The sequence below is a fragment of the Colossoma macropomum genome, unplaced genomic scaffold, assembly GCF_904425465.1.
Source record: "Colossoma macropomum unplaced genomic scaffold, Colossoma_macropomum, whole genome shotgun sequence".
In the NCBI taxonomy this organism is placed as follows: Eukaryota; Metazoa; Chordata; class Actinopteri; order Characiformes; family Serrasalmidae; genus Colossoma; species Colossoma macropomum.
Genome location: NW_023494796.1, coordinates 30,777,917 through 30,799,728, shown reverse-complemented (window position 1 = coordinate 30,799,728; position 21,812 = coordinate 30,777,917). Strand labels below are relative to the sequence as shown.

Here is a 21,812-nt window from a genome sequence, read left to right as displayed (position 1 = left end):
CTTTCAAGATGCCAAGAACCCTTGAATCATGCTAGAAAAAAGACTCCAACACAGCTTCGGTCTGAATCACTGAGAAAATGATTAATGGACATTTTACTATGAATCACAGCGAAAACAAAGGAAGGCTGTTCCACGTTTTTTATGACAGGTTAGCATCCCATTAAATCATGTATGCAATTTACATACACAACCATTTAGACGTGTACAGTACTGTGTAAAGTTCAGAGCTCAGCCTTCATTCATTCATTCATTCTCCTCTCAAAACGACCAGAAAATACAAGATGAGCTCTATAAATAACAGTCATTATCAGACCTGGATGACTGGCTCACCTGTCAGGTACTGAGAGTTTTTACCCAACTGGGAAAATCTGCTTTTAGGTACAGCACCAGTGAGATGGACTCACTACAGGTTAGTCTCTAGAACTGACCGGTGTTGGTCATTTTAAACTTTTAGTCTCTAACCACCTTCAGATGTTTGAGTTTGATATTAATTCTTTTACTGTTCAATTCCAGTCAATAATTAGGTTTTTCTATCATTTTAGTTTTCTTACTGTTTACTATTTAAATTGTGTTTAACCTCATTTTAATGTTTTCATTATATATGCTATTGATATTGTATGCCTGTGTTCTGTTTGAGCTGTTTGTTTTTAATTTTCATTTAATTTTTTATTTTTATAATTTTTTACATAAATCTTTTTGTCTTGATTTTCATGTATTTTAGTTGGTAATTTTTTTTTAATCCCTTGTAAACTTGCCTGCCTACATTGTAAATGAGGGTCACCCTCAATGTAACTTGATTCGAAATAAAGGTTGATAGATTGATAATTCATTCTTTCGGGAGATTTCATAAGATCAGAAGATGCTAAACCAACTTCTAAGACTGAACTTTGGAGGTGTGTCTGCAGATTTCTTTGAGAAACTGAAAGCGAGTATCCAGAAAGAATGGAAGCTGGAATGACGGTAAAGTGGACACGATAGATACCGAAAAAATGTGATATTATATTTAGTTGTTGAGGCACCAAAACAAAATAAATGAATGAAATGAATGAAGAGCAGTAATAAGAGTTGGGTAATTCTCAGATTTACGCCTGGTTTTAGTGGTTGGCCGGGAATCCTGGGTTTACCAAAATGAAGACTGTGACTCGAAAGGTAGGCAAATACGATGATGTTTATTAAGTGAATTACAAAAGGAAAAAGAAACTGGAAGAAAACAAAAAGAAAACGGGTTCACACATAGAACAATGTGCATAGCCCACTAGGCTGACCTCCCCGTGTATTTATATCTCCAGCCCCGCCCTGGGTTAAACCAACTCACACAAAGGGGGAGGCGCTCAGCAATATAAGACAATATTTAGGTGATCACTCAGCACCGTGTTTAAAACCAACACATCATCAGGCCTGTACACATTCCACAGGTCTACTTTTACATGGTTTGCAGTAACAATGGCAGCACCCCCCTTTCTCCAAATGGTTGTGAGCCCTTACAACATGGATAAAACAGGATGATAACTATGCCGGCAGTTCCTCTAGAACAGGGGTCGGCAACCCAAACGTTAAGAAGAGCCATTTTGTCCTTCCACAAAAATCAGTTCACCATGGGAGCCAAAATATTTTATGTCCATTTTACCATCTTGGCTGTAAATATGTCTCAGTATGTGCTGGTGTACTAGTTTAGGCTAGCTATATATATCACATCTCCGGCAGGAAACTTTTCCAAAAGTAGGACGCTTTCTTGTAAAATTACTCTCAATCACTCAGCACCGACTTTTTACGAGGCTTAAGTCGCTTTTCAATCACCAGCTTCTTGTTCAAATTTTCCCCTTCCACCTTAAATGGTGCCGGAGTCGCCAGAATGTAACTGCTGCGCCATTTAAGGTGGAACGGGAGAATTAGAACGAGAAGCTGGTAAATGAGAAACTGACTTCAGCCTCATGACTTTTTAGTGTTTGACAGTTTTAGTGTCATGAATGCAAAAAAGCCCATTTGTCTCCAAATTACCCATGTTCATCTTAAATCTCTCTCTTTGTCTTTTCGTTAGCTACTAGCTAGATGAGATTGTTGTCTGTGCTGCTATGGTGACCAGCAGTCTGTGCTGATCTTCAGGGTTAAAGGGTGAATCAGCAGTTCTACATTAACTCCAGAGTTTAAGACCATTTATCGTTTAAACTGTGTTGAACGATCAGCAGAGCTTTATTTTACTGTAAAGGAGGATTATTTTATTTTTACCTACGAATCTGATTCTGCTGTGGAGCCACAACAGGGCAGTAAAAGAGCCGCATATGGCCGACACCTGTGCTAGAAGTCTCAGCAGACCTCTTCAAGAGGTAAGTACATTTACTCCATGTTGGTGATGAGCTGTAACTTCATAACAAGTGGTCTGTGACTTTTGCACAGGGCTAAAGAACCAGGGCATGGAAGAGGGGGGAGGTTAAATTTGCTGTCAATAGAGATCTAACTTAGTTTGCACCAAAAGCACTTGTTAGAATTGACCCCTATAAAAGAGTCATGAACTGCAAAGGCGACCGCTGTTCAATTTTCCAACTGACTGGTCTTTCAAAATTGCTTTCTGATATGGAAAAACCAATGCAATTGACAGGAGGGGGGAAAGTGCTGTGAAGGCCATGCATAGCAAAGTCACTTTGCTTTAAGTAATATTGTTGCATTCATGTGTAAAACTTCAAACAAATACTTGTATCTGATGTCTGTGTCTGGTGGGTTGTGGGGGGGGTAGAAAAAGCCTGCCCTAGATATAAAAGAATAAATATGACCAAGCGAAAATGAAAAACTTTGAAAACTTTATTACGACTAAATAGATTGCACACAAACACAAACAAGAATAAAATACAGTAGAAAAGGTCGACCAGACTTCACAGACTCTATTCCTCTTAATTCCTTCATTTCTTTAAAATAAAGCAGGTCAAAAAACTGATTTCAGCAGCGTGAAGCTTCTTCAACAGCTCGTTGAACGGACTTATAATTACAGCTACAGTCTGCCCAGCGCAACACTGAGCTAAGTGCCCTGCTTGTGGACACAACAGCAGAATTTCACTGACCAGGATCATTGCTTAGTTTCACAACCAAGCGCTCTGTCCACTGGGTTACCGCTCCTGTAAAGCTCACAGGGCCGTGTACTGTGTCGAAATGACCCCAGCTTCTTTGGCTAGGGCAAAAAAGTGGCCCTGCTTCTCAAGCAGTACTCCAGGGGGATCAAACTCCACTATTTTCCCGGCATCCAGAACCATTACCCTGTGAAGAGAAGAGCAAAGGGTTAATACAAGCCACAACTTCAACCTTGGACCCAAAATCAGACGTTACAGATGCTGTTCAGAGTAAAGATGAGTGTTTTCTTCCACCAACGCAATGTCAAAAGAGTCAAGGATGACTTGTGCAATAAGTGTGACAGCACCGCTTTATTGCTTTTTTGTTCGAGCGAAACTTCTTTCTGACAGAGCTTGTTTCTTTGTCAAGAGAGCTGCTTTAAGCTTTCAGAAATCAGCAGGGATATTCTTCTACACATCTAAAGTTCAGTCTTAGGAGTTGGTTGCATTTGCTGCTTTCCTTTTCTCACTGTCTGCGTCTACATGCAAAGATTTTAGCCAATCTGATTGAATACACTCTGATTACAGATGAAGACTGAGGTGTTTATTCTCACTTTACTCAACAATCTGATGAAAATCTCAGTTTTCATGCTCACTACAAGTAATCAGATCCAAAATTACACGCATGCGTAGAGAACCGCTTAGTGTAGACGTTACCATGACAACCAGCATCTCACTCTGAGTCCAGTCAGAGCGAGATGAGCAGCAGTGAGCAGTGATTGTGTTTTTAATGACTTTAAAATGATGTCAGACTCAGGAAAACGTCCTTCACATGTCCTTATTAAAGAAGGCCGAGAGGAAGACGTCGTGTTCTGAGACACATAAGCTGGACGTCCGTCCCACCGCCGTCTTTTAAAGATCAGAGCATAAACTTCGTCTCCTCTGCAGACCAGTTTCTGCTCCGCCATGTTGAACGGTATAAACTTTCACTATGACGTGGCGAACATGATCAGAACAGACTTAAACTTTCCGATAGGGAATGTAATCAGATACAGGCATTTACTCGGATATTATTCTTCTATTTAACAGATTATTTACAGGATTACCCACCTCGATCAGTCGGATAGAAACTCTATTCCGAATGGCCTCAATCGGACTAGTCTATTCCAACTAAGGTGTTTACATGGACATATTCTATTCCAAGCTATTAGTTGGATTATTAACGGGTTATTAAGCTTCATGTAAACATGGCTAGTGAGGCTTCTTGACAGCTACACAACCCTTCAGACCCATAGCACTGAGTTTTCTTCTCACAGTGAAAGGATGTTTTTTTCAGATCTGAAGCGAGAGTGGAGCTGGATTATCTTCTCTCTTTGCTTTTTGGTGTCTACCAGGTCTTCCAGGTGGTTGCTAGGAGTCCCAACTTCTCTGTAGCTTTAATCACTTTTTTAACTCAATTTAGCTCCTTCTTCCTTACTTATTTTCTTTTGACTGTCTATAAATACACTATATGGAAAAAAGTATTGGGACACCTACACATCACACTCACAGGAGCTTTTATGAATCCCATTCTAAATCCATATGCATTAATATGGAGTTGGTCCCCCTTTGCAGCTACAACAGCTTCCACTCTTTCGGGAAGCTTTCTACAAGATTTTGGAGAGTGTCTGTGGGAATTTTCGCCCATTCATCCAGAAGAGCATTTGTGAGGTCAGACACTGATGTTGGACGAGAGGTTCTGGCTCACAGTCTCCGTTCTAGTTTATCCCAAAGGTGCTTGATGGGGTTGAGGTCAGGGCTCTGTGAAGGCCAGTCAAGTTCTTCCACACCACTCACCCCTCACCACTCGCCTTTATGGAGCTGCTTTGTGCACTGAAGCTCAGTCATGCTGGAACAGGAAAGGTTCTTCCTCAAACTGTTCCCACAAAGTTGGAAGCATACTGTTGTCCAAAATGTCTTGTTGCTGAAGCATTAAGAGTTCCCTTTACTGGTTCTAGATCAACCCCTAAAAACAACCCCATATCATCATCCCTCCTCCACAAAACTTTACAGCTGGCACAGTGCAGTCAGGCAGGTAACGTTCTCCTGGCATTCACCAAACCCAGACTCGTCCATCAGACTGACAGACAGAGAAGTGTGATTCGTCACTCCACAGAAAGTGTGCTTTACACCACTCCATCCGACATGCTCAGACCTCTTGGTGCACCAAAAAACACATGTGCACTGACACAAATTCAGTGTTTGCAGTGCATTACAGGTTCAATGAGTTCATTGTTTCCCTAATTGATAAGCACGTTAAGGAGGAGTGCAGTGTGCTTCAACAGTTCTTCATCCTCAGCTTTACGGCGTCTCAGGAAGGCTCGGCTCTTTCTCATGGGACAGCTCGGCTCTGACTACAAAGAACTGGCTTTTCTGAATGTTGGCCAGACTATATCAGCCTTTTCTGTCTGTGTCAGGCAGTCTTGAAGAGCCATTAGTGCTCTGTGCCTCCCTTTTAGACACACTACTTATTGTTGAATCTTGCCTTACTTGAATCTTTTGAGTGGGTGATGAGAGAGTACATAATATCAGTGCTCATGTAACGAAGCGTAGCAGATCTGTTAGAGTAGATGGCCTGCAGGGACACAGCAGCAAACTTCAGAAATGTACTTGTTTTTTGCTGATAAAAGCTTGATATTACAACATTTTCCTGGGATAGAATTATGTAATGGATTACATTAGTGCCCTACTTGAATTTGGGCTGGCCTTGTATGCATGTCTTACTCTGTACTGGACTCATACACAGCCATTCTGGGAGGCAACTTGAATGTGAATTCAGCCTAATTTACTTGCCAGCATGTAGCAGGCAGTCTTATCAAGAGAGGCAGTTATGTGTAGTGATAATTGAACAGAGTTTTTCCAAGGCAGCCATGTAGAAGCCAGTAATGTAATCATTTATTAATAATGTAATAAGTGGAAATGTAACACAAATGTAATAAAACCCAGTAATGTAATACCATGTAACGCAATGTCTTAAGTCATACTGTAATAAGATTTTTACTGATAAACGTGGTATAGTGTAGTGGATAACACTGCCTCTCACACTGCAGACTGGGGTCTGATCCCCTGTCTGGGCCTGGACAAGCACCCTATGCTATACCAATAAGAGTCCTTGGGCAGGACGCCTAACACTACCTTTACCTACCTGTGTAAAAACAATCATCAAACTGTACGTCACTCTGGATAAGAGTATCTGCCAACTGCCACAAATGTAATGTAAATGACAATGTAGTACCTTATTACATTATTGAGAAAAATCTACCACAACCCTCTGGTTGTGTTCAAACTTCTGATTTATTGTTTTTCTATATCACAAATATAATAATATTTTTTTATAAGACTTCATAACTGATCTTAAAAGGATTACATGTTCCATTTTTGAAACATACTTGAGCAAAAATGATCAACAATAATACATTTCCAATAATAGCATTACGTATGTTCAACTTGAACCTGAAAAAATTCCCATTAATATAATAAAGCATTGCATTATCATTAAAGATATTATTACATCAGCAGTTAACATTACTGGGTAAGACATTAAATTGCTATTTTTTTATTTGGCAAAATTATTACAATATTGGGTCCTACAAGCTACTACAAGCATTACTGCCTAAGCAGGAACTTGAACCCCCATCTCCAGCATACAAGGCTTTGATTATGTTGTCTAACTGAAATGTACCTGTGAGTTTTAACACTAATTAGGGGTTTCGCATAGCCGGACATATAAGAGGGGGCGGCCAAGAGTGATGAAGCTTGAGAAACCCAACCAATCCAAGCAACTAACTGCAGAGCCGCAGTACCGCACTCTCATACCCCGGCTGTCCACACTCTCAGCTCTGGATGTGATGTTACACAGTGGTTGAGAGGCTACAAAGCTACCAGATCTTGCATTTCATTACATGGAGGGCATTGGAGGTAGTGTGCAACTTTTTAGAAAGTAGTCTGTGGCGTGGAAGACAGAGAGCTGGGCTGTGTGAACGAGCAGCTAATCGGTTATGATTTAAACCGAATCAGCAGCTTGCAGCCTGTGTTTCTTCTCAGTAGGCTGTTGGAGACCATTATGAGAGCGTGAACTTCCCAAATACATTTAAAGGATTTATACAAAATGTCTAGATAATCTGGGGCTATGAACATGATCCAGTTTAGAGGTCAAAGGTACAAACTTCTTAGCACAAAAAGTCCTTCTGTACTGGTTTATGTTTACAGCAAATTAATGAGGAAATGTGTAAAAAAAAAAATAGTTTTATTAACAATCGCTGGCTTCGGTGTGTTCTTATCTTTCTTTACTGGTTTGTACACTAATTGTGGCGCTACTATATACACAAAAATGCACTTTGGGACTGAAAAAACAAAAATGAGACCATTTATACAAATAGCTTCTCTGTTAAAAATAGAATAATGTGGTAAAGTTCGAGCTACCTTTAATTCCCGAGCTCATAATTGCACCTGCAGTTCCAAAATACGCCTCTAGAGGCGTAGTTGTGAAGGATCTGTAAGAGCAGGCCCAAAAATGTGCAAAGTTGCGGCGCTGCGGCTCTGCAGTTAAACGCTAGCCGAGCAAACCAACCAGCTCTATTCCCTGAGCTAACGTCGATTAACTGTCGTCCCCACAACCTGCTTACCGTGAGCTGTCCAGGATGGTGTTGATGCGATGGGCGATGGTGAGCACGGTGCAGTGGGAGAACTCTCGGCGGATGGTGGTCTGGATCAAGTCGTCTGTCTCTAGATCCACGGCTGCAGTGGCCTCATCCAGGATCAGGATCTTGGACTTGCGGAGCAGAGCCCTGGCCAGACACAGCAGCTGCCTCTGGCCCACACTGTCAAGAGTAGCACAGATTATGTAACCATGTGGTTCAAGGCATCCAGTGGTGCAGTGCACCTCTTAACCTTGAAAATAAATGTAATATTAAACCCACTTCAACACTTTTCTTGCTGTTTTAAGGCTGAAGATCCCAAAAAAAACAGCAAACATATTGATATACGCATAGAAAACACACAAAATTTCAACATTTTGCATCTTCAAGACTTTCAACTGAACTGCTAATCTGCATTCCGCCCATTCTCCACATGCTAAAAACTCCATGTTGTGCCTAAAAATGTCAGCTGTAGTTAAAATTAATCCACCGGCAAATGCAAGTGGTTAAAAGATGACTTTCGGTGGGCACCGCTTTAATAAATCTCAATGAGACTGATCAACAACCTGTCTCTTTTGTTTCATGGAGAATAACAGAAGCACACTGGCACATAACTCATGTTCTTGGCGCTTGGCATAATCCTAACGACCAGATCTGCTTAACAACCGCCGCTACCAGAAAACACAGGCCTGCATTCCATGTTAATAAGAATACTATTAAGATCAACTGTTAATTACTGTTGGGGAAACTATGATTATACAGAAGACTTCACTAGCAAAAAGGTCAGTTCCGTGTGAAAAAACAAACACATAATGGAAAAAGAATGAAAACGAATGATCCACATTAAGCAGAGCTTCTATTTCTAGCAACTCAGTGTTAAATATTGCAGTCAATGCACGATTAATAACGGCCAGAAACTGCAGGGTCAATGTGTTTGCTACTGGGAATCCAACCTGAGATTTTCCCCTCCTTCTGCGACCTCGTGCTGCAGTCCTGCTGCCAGACTCCCCACAAAGTCCTTCAGATGAGCCAGCTCCAGGACTTTCCAGATGTCCTCATCGCTGAACTTCTCAAAGGGGTCAAGATTCATCCGCAGAGTCCCGGAGAACAGCACCGGGTCCTGTGAATGAGACCAAATTTGCACAATTTATTGTTCTGGATTATATTCAGTCTGGTAAAAATAACACGCTGGCCACGTTCTGAAGATCCCCTGCAGAGAAGCTGCACATTCACTTGCTAATGAGTTTATTGTACATCCCACTGTATCTGACATTTCAGGAAATATGTGCCTTTTAATAGAAATATGTTTGCAGCTAAGAGAGGATGCAGCACCACAAGCCTGATTAAAGGGACACACACACATTGTCTAAACCACATATCCTTATGGGTCACAGGCAGTGCTGGAGCCTATCCCAACGGTCACTGGGCGAAGGCAGGAAACACCCTGGACAGGCCACTGGTCCATCACAGGGCAGAGACACACACACACACACACACACACATCTAGGGGCAATTCAGCATCTCTAACTGGCCTGACTGCATGTCTTTAGACTGTAGGAGGAAACCCACACAGACACGGGGAGAACATGCAAACTCCACGCAGAAAGGATCTTGGCCCTGGTTGCCCGGCCGGGGAATCGAACCCAGGCCCTTCTTGCTGTAAGGTGGCAGTTTGGCGAAAAATCTAATTGAGGCAATTTTCACAGTTTTTTACACAGTGTTTGGGGTCCAAATGCTTCTTTAGTTTAGCGCTGAAGCTAACATTGCTAACAAACACTAGAAGCCAATAGACACCCAAAGCTTTTCTATTATTACATCCCAGAAACTTCTCCCAATCTGCTCAAACTGCCTCCAGCTCTTCATTAAAATCGTGCAGATTCATGAAGACTTAAGATTTACTGTAAACTAGAAACTATATGTAGCCGAATGCTGTGGGTAGACATTTTAGTCGACAGGTGTTGAGCTGAATTCTGATTCCCCTGACCACAATGCCACTTGAGGACAACAAGTTACATCTGGATATCTGTAGTTTCTGTTGATGAACATACATCTTCAGTTCAAAACTGCTGATAAATAGAAACAACAGAAGAGAATGTAGCATATCGCTGCTGCTGGAACCAAACCTTGTATCTCCATTTTTGTAGTTTTTCATGTTTTGACATAATTTGAAAACGCCTGTTGCTCTTTACAGTAGAGGTGAAGTTTGTGATGAATGGGCCAAAATAAAATGGCCCAAAATTACTCTGGGCCCAAAAAAAGGCTGGTTGCCTTCCCTTCCATTAAAAGTAAAGTATGTTTTTCCTTTTCCTGTAAAGTAACTGTTTTGGAGATACAAGGTTTTGTTCCGAGAGAAGTGTGAAGTGGTTTAGTGAAGTTTTGTTCATTTTTATAATTCACAGAAAGCCATACTGTGTTCTAAACCAGTCTGTATGACCTTAAAGAAGACCTACATGCAATCTGAGTGGGTAGAGAAAAGTAATTAACTGAAAAGGTTTGGGTGACTATTGACTTCTAGTGTTTGTTAGCAACATTAGCCTCATAGCGCCGGTTAAAAACTAAAGAAATACATTTAGGCACCAAACATGCTTTGGATGATAAGCTGCATCTGGGCACAACTGTACAACTGTGTAAATGAGATTTATCACCAAATCATTCCTTTAAAAACACATCTGTACGATATACAGACTGTCCATGTGCAAGAGCTTTCAATCACCTGTGGAATGATGGTCAGTCTGCTCCTGAGGTCATGCAGCCCTATATTAGCAATATCGACCCCGTCTATGAGGATTTGTCCATCGGCTGCCTCAATGATGCGGAACAGACAGTTGGTCAGGCTGGACTTTCCTGCTCCGGTTCTACCCACAATGCCAATCTGAAAAACAGAAGCCGCTCATGAGGCGAAATGCTGATAGATTAAAAGGTGAATATATTCAACATGATTATAGCAGCAAACAACTATTTTCTATGTAAAGACAGTGGTATAATGGTGTCCTGAGTACAGAATTAAGCCACGCCCCCCTCTGTGCGTGTTGTAATGTGACCTCCTCTGTTTTTGTTCTGATAGTCGGTCCGGCTACGCCGTGCATGTAAGTCCTACCCTGTGAAAATGTCGGCCCTCCCCATGTTTTGTTTTGACCCCCCAGACAGTGACCACCCACAGCAGTGTGTGTGCACCACTTAAGGCGGGACGGGAAAATTCCAACAAGAAGCACCTGAATGTAATCTTAACTGCTGCATCTTTTAAGGTGGAACAGCAGTTAAGACTACATTCAGGTGCCTCAGCTTCTTGTTCAAATTTTCCTGTTCCACCTTAAAAGGAGCAGCAGCTAGACTTACATTCCAGCGCCTGAGCTTCTTGTTAAACTTTTCCCATTCCACCTTGAAAAAGCACAGTAGTTAAGACTGCATTCAGGCGCCTCAGCTTCTTGTTCAAATTTCTCGTGGCACCTTTTAATTTTCCCATTCCACCTTAAAAGGAGCAGCAACTAGACTACATTCAGGTGCCTCGGCTTCTTGTTTGAATTTTCCCGTTCCACCTTTCGAACAAGAAGCTGAGGCACCACAATGTAGTCTAGTTGCTGCTCCTTTTAAGGTGGAACAGGAAAATTCGAACAAGAAGCTGAAGCAAAATAGAAGCTGACTTCAGCTTCACTGAGAGTTGAAATACCTGAAAAGGGATGAGGAGGTCGCTCCTGCTGGACAGGTGGCCAACAATAACACATTTTTTTTGCTGGTTCACAGAATCAATAGGTCAGTATTGTTTTGTTGTGTTTGCTAATGTGATAGCAGCTGATCGGCTTCACAGCAGAAACTGTAGCAAAAGTTTGCTAACCTGCATCTTAGCTAACTTATCTACATTACTTGCGGTGTCATTGTTTATTCTAACGCTATATCATGGTATTTATCTGTACAATGTTTATGATGGGTTTTATGGCCACAAATATCTAAAAAAGCGTGTTGGCCTTGGCAATGCGCATCCATGAATTTGGGGGCGGAGCTTGTGAAGAAGCACTGAAGGGAGGGGTGTGTTTGTTTTGCTGTTGAGTTCAAATATCAACAGTTGTTCTCCAGAAACGTATAGTGCTCCTTTAAAATAAATGAAAGTAACCAAAAATTGTTCTCATAATAAAACAAATATAGTCGGACATTGTTAACAAGAACTATAGCATTATTATCACTAGATTTTGCCCCTTTTACAAACTGATTTTCTTTCACTTAGATCCTGGCCTTGTGCACATGGTCAGCTGCAACACGGCTGAGTCTTTGTCCTTACATACAGCTGAACAAAGTCAAAACGTTTGCTATCCCTTTCAAATGTGGATGGAAAAAGAAAGAAACATTAAGACTGGAGCTCCCACCTAATAAATAAATAACAGTCCATTCTCCACTGAGCTCCAAGATTCCCGCTCTAACAGAATGAGACCTCAGAAGAATAGCACTGACTCAGACGCTACATAAATCTACAAGAGCAATGAGAACATTCACAGTTTTGACTGGAGCTTCGCACTGGGAATCAAAGCCTACATCCATTCTACTAAAGGTGTGAACTTTGGAAACCCATTTTAGACTTGACCTCGCCAACCTTTTGGAAATGGAGGGGAGATGCTGTTGAAGACAAGGCAGAAACGGAGAAATTACGCAAGGCGAAACAGGAGTGTTGGCAGCTACATTAAAACATCTGGCAGATGGAAGAAGCTTGAACTGCAAATGCAGCGGGTACAAGGCGTCTTGAGCCTTTCGTGGCTTCTCATTTTCACTGCTGTCTAAAATGTCAGCTGTCTTTTTGCCCGCCAATCTTCACCGTAATAATACTAAAATATGAACTGCTCATACTCTACGTGCAGTAGCAAGCTTTTCACAGTCACTGCTGCCATTGTTGTAGATGATAAAGGCTGGACACAAACAGAATACATGCATAATCACTCTTTACCATTTGGACAAAGTTGAGGAGGCCTGGGTCATCTAGGCCTGGGTCATCGAAACCCAAAGACAGTTTAAAAATAACTAGATGAGCTTTGGCAGAACATACATGCTTAAGTAAAATTTGGATGGAATTAGTTTTACATGGCGAGGTTAGGTGCTGTAATTTTATGACCGATTTACATGGCACCAGAAATCTTGGTAACACTTTAGCCCTGCTACATAACAATGACATAACTGTGCCATAAGCATGTCATAAAGGGTCATATACTATCATGAGTTGTCATGACAAACTGTATTCAGTAATATAACAGTGTAACGTGACCATTACTTGTAACGGTTGTGACATGTGTCATAATGTTTAATGTCATAACAGCTTACGTCACCTGCTAATAGTTGCTAAATGTATTCTCGTTAACCATTATGACGTCCAACATTATGACATCTGTCATGACACTGTTGTATGACTATTAATGAACATAATAACTAATGGCATGGTTATGCTAATATCACTGCACCATGTCACAAAAAACCCTTGGTCAGCTAGCTAACAGGCTAAAAGATAGTTATCATCATTAATATCACAATATTAAAGTACTTCCGTTATGATTCACTGTGAAACGGCAGTATAAAAGACTAAAAATGTCACTTGAATGACTTACACGCTTCAAATATCCGTGTTTTAGTCAGAATTTGCGTCAAACCCAGGCTGAATCCCAAACGGCTCCGTACTCCCTAAATAGTGTTCTTGCTATGGAAGTTTAGAAATTCCAGCCTCTACAGCCAAACAGTGCATCATTTATCAAGTGTGGATGTGTTGGAATCCCAAATGACTATTTCTTAGCTGTATTTTGCTCTGTTGGGCTGCAGGATCCACTATTTAAATTCCTAGGTAGTGCACTATGTAGGGAACAGGGAGCCGTTTGAGATTCAGCCCCAGTGTGAGAAGAGGGCACCGCTGGATTGGTGCTAAATAAGACTTGTGGTGGTAATTTAGTGACCAAAAAGTACTTACAAAGCAAAGGTTTGTGTATTAAACAGCGCTGTTATCATATGTTCATTGTTATACGACAAGTTAAAAAGTTCATGAAATGACTGCAGTACACAGCGATGTCCGAACGTTTTTTTCCTCATTTAGCAGCGTATACTGTACGCTAAGGGAACTACATTTCTTGGTGGAATACTTATGTAGATTAATTTTAACAATAACAAATTATTTTTTGAAAAATTGTGTATTTCATCAAATTTTAGGTTGGCTGCCGTTTTAAAGCTCCACTTTGCATCATGCCTAACAACACTCTTTCCTGTGGTAAAATCGCAGTCGCACGGCCTCTCACGACTTATCGTATAATCGTACACTTGATGTAGGACCGACTTGATTTGGGCTGCAGAGAATGCAAGTAAATGCTCCTTCAGGTGCCTCTATACTTTAGAAGAAACTCTTTTTTCACACATTGCGATGGAACGTTGACTGACGTGGAAATTTGCATGGGGTTGTTTTAACCCAAGGTTGTACTAAAGGCTGATTTAAAACCTATACGCACATAAACGTATTTGGTGATGGTGTTCATCTGTAAGTCTGGCTAACAGAGGCTCCCAGAGAGGCCACGACATAAACACCTCCAAAATCTATGCATTGAGCGAATCCGCTGAGCTGTGCGCCAAGCGAGCGCTGACTGGCTATCCGGTAGCGTTCGGGGGCTAAATCAGATTCAAACAGACGTCAGTGATATGGGTGTGACCGAATGGGTGTGAGTTTTGACCCCAGTCCAGCTAGTTTCTTCACAAGCATGTGAGGACTGTATTTCACCATATACTTTAATGACAGACAAGCAAACCAGCTTTAAAAGACCCTAAACTGCCTGTGGTCTCCACCTAAATCTTTGAGCTCTGATTCTCAAAAGAAGCCTTCACTGATGCATTTTGACCCTTAGTTTTGGACAGTGAGATCACCAGCCCTTCCCACAGACAGCTGGATGAAATCTGAGCTTATTTGTTTGAAACCCACTCTTGGGTCTCACGTGTCAAACCCTCCACACCTCCGATGTCACCTTTCATTTTTCTTGTTGATAGGATACAGTGCAAAGGCCCACTCACCATCCTCTTGAATTAAAAATGTTCTCTGGCTATCTGTGCTGTGTCATTACACTAAGAGCTGTGTTGACACTTCGGCCAGCTCTTAAAGCCTGACGGCTTTACAGTTTTGATTGAGGTATTGCAATGCTGGCATCGACCCTGCGTCCAGAATGTTGTACCTTCTCAGTGCTTTCAATGTCACAGGTTACGCCGTGCAGGACCAGCTCCAGCTCGGGCCGGTACCGGACCTTATAGTCCTCAAAATGAACCTTCCCTTCAGAGGGCCAGTCATCCGGAGGACGGTTATCTGTGGTCCACGCAGCCTAAAGAGAGAACCAAAGAGGGAAAAAGGTTAATCCCTTAAAACAGTTTACTTTCATTGTAGTTTATGGTAGGGGTCCCACTTTAAAATCAGACCACCCATATTAATGGTTATTAATTAGGTCTTAAAGACATTAAAAGCATTAATAAGCATTTATGACACATAAATAACAAGGGCAGCAGTCACCTGTTGTTTATTTAATAGTGAACCCACATCCATTTATATAATATTAATAATACATATTTAAATTCATCATATATAACAGCTCACTCATCCTTTTTATTCATGTGTTATAACTGCTTATTAATGACCTCACTTATAACCAAGAACAAACTATTTTAAACCATTCATAAACTCTTTATAAAGGCATTCTTATTTTAAAGTGGTGCATATATAGAGATAAGATAATTTAATAACACTTTATTTGAAGGCTGTCTACACAGAGGCTTTATAACACATGCATAAGCACTGAATAATCAATTTAAAAGACCAGTTTTAAGTATTTAGCCTATGCCAGTAATTGCAGGATGACACGCTGTATTTACGTAAATGACACTGTATTGACATAAGGCCTCTAAAGCAACAGAACCTTTGTTCCGCTTACAACATTGTTATGAAGGATTTTCAAAGAAATGCTTAAGCACATCATGTATCAGTTCTAAATATGTCTTATTAAGTGAATCAGAATCATCTTTCATAGCCCTGAAATATTGTGTCCTTAACTAGCCCCCCGTTCCAGTACCGCTTTAACAAGTCCTCATCCTATTGGACTCATCATTTCCCCTCGGGGGGGTCCCCAGAGCCACTTTAAGGGCTCTTGAATTACTTGATTACCTGACGTGAAGGCTATTAGCTGAGCCCAAAGAGGAGCGAGGGACCAAGCAAACACTACTGTCGGCTTCAGCAGCAGAACTTGCCCAGAAACCATTGCAATCTGATGCATTTCCATTTTCAAACCCCAAATTAACAGCAAAGGCCATAAGGCCACAGGCTACTTTAACCCTCCACTGCAAGCATTTTGAGAGCAATTAAAAAAATATTCAATTAACTTCTCTTGCATAAAATGGTCCTTGATTTATTTTTTCAGACCTGATTATTCAATTCAAAAACATTACAAAAAAAAAATGTGTAGAGGGGTCTTTTTGGAGTATGTTGCCTTGAGGCAACATTTTGCAACAATGGGAAATAATGATACAGAGCCATGCTCCCTGAAGTGGTGAGGCCTGGCTAAATCCATTCCACTGTCGCACAATGTTGATTCTAGGCAACAAACATATTTCTGTAAATTCTCATAATAAAAAAAAACTGATAGTGAACGTTAAAGAGGTTTAAATGTGCCCATTCAGAAATAGTATGACCAAGTACATGTTTTTTATTGACATACCCAAACTCCTTTATTTATCGTCAACCCTATCGTTGTCTTTGGATTTGTATAATGTTATTCTAATGTGAGGAAAATGAGTTTGTTGCCCTGAGGCAACATTGTGCAGCAGAGGGTTAGCATTTGGAAACCACAGCATTCTATGTGTTGGGCTATAAGTTACAACCTACTCCATCTGTTATACTTCTGATCGAACTTCATCACTTTACTTTGCTAGCTGACTTGCTAGCATGCTAAAGGTTGCACGGCTAACAAGAACAAAAACAAAGGCGTTACACCACAGTTTTCCTCCAAGTTTGTAGCCAGACAAAGCAATTACTCACACGTTACGTATGTTACACTCAAACGTCTTAAAATCGTTTTGCATTGCAAACTTTACATGGCTACTACCCGATTAGCTCACTAAGGCTAACATGCTAGCGCATTCCGTTTAAACAGTTTACTAGCCACTGTCCACTTCTGCCATGAGTGGCCACTTGTGTAATGTAGAAGTGATGCACATCTGTGTGGTGAGTCGAGGTGGGTGAGGGTAAGTTAAAAATTTGGGCAATTGAAATGGGGCTTAGGCCTCAGAATGATGCTTCATAACAGTGTTATAAGTGGTAGAAATGTCTCTCACTTTAGTTTAAGGCCCCTTATGTTAACTCATGTCATTCCCCTCATTAAATCTTTTCATTTTTTGCCAATACTGACATGAGCTCCTCATAAATACTGAAATACTGCTTTTTAAATATGTCAATCAATGCATGTTTCACGCAGCCTTTATGCAAGAAGCCTTCAAGTAAATCGGTTCCAATACATATCAACCATCAGCAAATGATCAATCCCCTGTCATGCTGCAAAAGCTGAGTTAGTGCAGGGAACTCCTGCCCTGTGAAATGTTAGATGTCCTTAATATAAATTTTATTTTTAATGAACAAACTGACTAATTTGACAGAACAAATGAGGCCGCATCGGCTTTTTCAGAAACTAATTCTAAGCGAGACGTACCTCATTTTTGATCTCTGCGTACTCGCTGACTCTCTCCACCGCCACAATGTTGGTCTCCAGCTCTGAGGTCATTCTTACAAGCCAGTTCAAAGTCTGAGTCACCTAATATGTATAGAAGAAAGAAAAGTAATTATAAAATCTCACCTTCTGAACAACTGTGACATTTTTTTATGTCAAACACAGAACAAAAACCAACACTTCAGCTACTGATTTAAGCTTAAAGAGAGGAAAAAACAAGCTCCACGCATTGCTTACTGTAGAAATGTACATTGAAAGTAAACTAAAAGAAAAAGGCTACTGCTTATTGTTACTGTACAACTGTGCTAGTTAACCTCTTCTTATTACATACTAAGGCTTATTATTCAGTAAGACTTCAATGCAATTATAAACACTCATAAGGTGCACTTTTCTTGAACAGGCCAATGAACAAAGTGGTAAATAGTACAGAATACATACTGAAACATGTTCTGAGTGAGAACAGGATAATTGGGGTTGCTAGGACTTCTTAGACCCTTATGATTGCTCCCCCAGACTAAAGTATCAAATTGCACGTTCATTGCAAATTCCACTCATTTGTTGCAACTTACAGTATATATAACATTACATTTAAGCATGTAGCCTAGCATAACGTCAAATTCTGTTTAAAGTGCATACAGTGTTTCTGCATGTCCAGGTAATGTTTGAATTGGAGGCAAAGTTCTTGTTGTTTTTCAGTGGTAAACTAAACAAACAACTGAAAAAGCCTATATATTTTTGAGATGTTTGTCATTGGTTGTCATCAAGCCAATGCAAAAAATGTCAGAAGTGCAGATTTGAACCTGTCAATACAGTAAATTGAATGTAAATGCAATTCCTAATGTAACTATATAATTGTGCCATTGTATCTTTTAAGGCTTAAGCCCTGGGTTCACTACATGACTTTTAAAGTCTTAACAGATTATAAAAGACTGGGCGTCTCACACTGTCAGACTGGTTTTTGCAGATATTTTGGGGCGACCGTAATACTGGGGATCCACACTGAACAATTAGGGATCACATAATACTCAACTTTTCAGCTGCTGCTAAACCGAACGGAACTCACTGAACTCATGCAAACTCTCACAAACTCTTGCGTTCTCCCGCTACTAGGAGACCCAAATAAACAAACATGAGCTGCTGCTGCTGTTTTCTCTGCTGAAACAGTAAAGAAGCAGCAGGTAAACATGTTTAAGGATCAATGATTTAAAAATGTGATCAGTTGGTATTTTTGAGTTTTAAATGTACATAAACTTGATTGTGCCTTAAACTCAGCTCTTTAAAAATCTTCCACATGTGAGTGACTTTCTGCCATTTTTCTCTGTTTACTTGCTGTATTTCCTTCTTTTGCGCTCTCAGCTTTCAGTGGCTGTTGCCGGAATCTGTTCAGTTTGAGTTGTTGATCAGTTTACAGTAGATTACACCCAGAGTCGGGTTGAAAAACATGATTGATAAACTCTGCCTGGTCTGAAACGTGATTGGGAGGCCAAAAATCGGAGTCTGCTCCCCTCACACACAACTCGACTCTCTCTCCAACTGTCGACTCCGACTGACCCAGAAATCTGCAGACTAGAGCCAACTAGGACAGACTTGGCCAGACTGAAAATCGGGGCTAAAACCAGGGTAAAAGTGTTGTGAAGTGTAAGCCCAGCTTTAAAGATGTGCCCTTACATTTAAGGCGTAGGAGATGGATAGCCCGACCAAGCCGCTGTCCAAGGAGTCTCGAGATATCACCGCAAACAACGCTGAGAAAAACACCACCAGGTTACCCAGGGACTCCAGCCTCATGGCTAGCCATCTGCAATTCAACAAGGAACATGAGGTTTTCAAGAAATACAAAATTCACAAAATGGAGATGATTAGTATGATCTGACAAAGCAGCTTGACATGAGAACCTCTGCTTCCCACTTTGCAAAAGTCCTAGATGGATAGGTTTCAGACCTGTTGGAAACAATCCAAGGGTAGACGCTCTTCAGGTTGTCATCAATGGTGACTTTGTTGCGTTCCAGGAAGCGCTCCTGGTGCCCATAGGCTCGAATGACGGAGAGGCCTGCGACTGTTTCTCCGAAGTGGGAGTAGATGGGAGAGCGGGATACGGAGTCTAGCCGCCTCAGCTGCCTGGACGTGGCCACGTAGAACCTCTACAACACAAAAAAAAACAACATGCAGGAACAAAAGAGATGACCTCACCACTGCATAACAGCTTGAACCTGTCAAGACACTTGTCCACATGTCCACAAGCTGGTACCCACATACAGAGAAATCTACTCATCAACTTATTTTTAGCTTCCACAGAAGCTGTGAATGGCTTCGTCAGCTTCTGAATAAAATCTCACTGAGGTTTTACTGCAACAATGAACAGACGTATCGGGCTGCTTTGTAGGTCGCATCATGATATTACCTGAACAAAGTAGTAGACCACTGCGAGAGGCACAATGATCGCGGTGAAAAGCGGAGTGGCGAGACAGATGACGAACAACGTGCCAAGAACTCCCAGCAGACAAAGGACCCAAGAGCGGAAAGACATAGGGATCATCTCATCCACGGTAAATATATCCTAGAGGGGAACAAAGCATGCTGATTATACTGCTGGTCCTACTTACTGTTAGGATATCACCTTTGAGGTGAAAGGACGGAAAAGTTATTTGATGCTGGTGTCAGGTCATTATTCACACCAAGGTCATTATGGCTGCGCTGGTAGCCGGGTTATTGTCAGGTTTGGCCAGCTCACCACCTGCCTGCTGACACTGAGCTCAAAAGCTTGGACATAATGATCTTAAGGAGCATTTCCCTAATAGCATTGCCAATAACAAGTACACCCCATAAAATACAACTGAAAAAAGTGTCATGACTAAGAAACAGAAAGATGCAAAAATATTGGTTAATGAGGGAATATAATAAGACAAGGGGCCAGATTCATATAACGTGATGGTAACAGCTAGGTGACAAAATTGAGACCGAAACTGCGACACAAACTTTCACAATCTTGTGTGGCAGTTATGGAAAATGTAACCACGAAAATCCCCCTCCATCCAAACCCCAACAAGCCGCCACTGCTGCTGGTGCAGCCTGTTGAGCTCTCATTATGTTACTAATGTAACAAAACTCATTTTTCATTTCATAATTAATACTATAACACATGTACCTTACGGAAAATTATTATTTTATTCAAAGTTAGGGCAAGCTGTAAACCATCTTTTTGTAACATCAAGGCAGTCTGCTGGGACTCCTCCAGCCACTAAGAGGAGCCGGAGGGCAGGAAGGACTAATTAAAAGTTGAGCGGTGACAGCTGGGGATGCCTTATTTAAGGGGTGCCCACACGTTACTCTCCGCTCAGTCCTGAGTTCACGCCTCTACATGCAAGTTACTCTGATTTAGCTGGTAATTGGTTAAAATCCTCTAGTCTCGAATTCTGAAAAGGAAGCTTTTGTGTCTTTGTGATTCAGGGATCTCTAGACTATCCTTGGTAAATTCTTCAGTCGGCATTATCACCATTCTCTCTGGTGGTGTGCTGTTTAGCACAATAGTTCGCCAACAGATGATAGTTTGACTCCCAGCTTTGGCTAGTTGCATTCTCCTTTTCTTAAGTTTGTAGTTTTCTCTTTAATACTCACTCCTTCATAAGCCTTTGAGTTTCGTCTTTGCCTCGTGCCTTTATTGCTTCCAATTTCAGTTCCAAATTGTTGGTGATTTTATAAAACTATACAATTTTTCCCCCATTTTTTTTCTTTTTCACCCACCATCTCAAATCCTATTCCCCAAAAAAATGAGGTATGAGCCAGCCCGTGGTTTAAAAATCAAGGCTGGAACAGAACTGTGAATTTAGAGATCGTTACACCCCTTCACAGCACTACGGCACACAAAAAGAGCTCTTCATCAAGTCACCGTGGTGGCAATTAGCACACCAGTCTCTGTTTCACAGTAAGCCGTATTTTCACTAGAGTCCTAGACAAGAACCAATCAAAATCCACATGTAAATGAGGTCATACCCATTAAAGACCCGCACCAGTATTGGCTGCCAAAGGAAATGAAAAGCAAAATTCTCAGAAACAGAGCTATGCAATATTGTACAATCCCTGTGCACAAGCTTTAGTCAACACAGGTAGATTCTTCTTACCTTTGCAAAGCGGTTGACCACCCTGCCTGACGGCGTCGTGTCAAAGAACAGCATTGGCGCTCTGAGGATGTTGGACAGAAGTTGAGTGTGTAGAGTCCTGGAGGCACAGATAGCTCCGTCAGCCAGGAGCAGAGTGCCCGCAAACACCAGTAAACCTGACAGAAAAAGCGAAGATAAGGTCATACACATCCATTAAGACCTCTGTAAACACTTCAGGTAATGCTTTGGCAGACAGATTGAGAAATCGATGGGATGGCAGATGAGCTAATGGATCTA

General features: G+C 41.2%; 1 protein-coding gene across 1 annotated transcript in view; it reads right to left on the bottom strand.

Moving 5' to 3' along the window:
- Positions 1-2,778: 2,778 nt before the first annotated feature.
- The window catches only part of LOC118816742 (canalicular multispecific organic anion transporter 1-like), a 69,886-nt gene continuing 50,852 nt past the window's right edge, over positions 2,779-21,812 (bottom strand). The window contains exons 24-33 of the mRNA XM_036583306.1: positions 21,537-21,691; positions 19,820-19,975; positions 19,360-19,559; positions 19,090-19,216; positions 17,404-17,505; positions 14,890-15,033; positions 10,428-10,586; positions 8,668-8,834; positions 7,703-7,897; positions 2,779-3,246 (exon numbers count right to left, since the gene is read on the bottom strand). Coding sequence (XP_036439199.1) covers positions 3,117-3,246; positions 7,703-7,897; positions 8,668-8,834; positions 10,428-10,586; positions 14,890-15,033; positions 17,404-17,505; positions 19,090-19,216; positions 19,360-19,559; positions 19,820-19,975; positions 21,537-21,691 — 1,535 coding nt within the window. The 3' untranslated portion in view covers positions 2,779-3,116. The remainder of the gene's footprint in view (positions 3,247-7,702; positions 7,898-8,667; positions 8,835-10,427; positions 10,587-14,889; positions 15,034-17,403; positions 17,506-19,089; positions 19,217-19,359; positions 19,560-19,819; positions 19,976-21,536; positions 21,692-21,812) is intronic.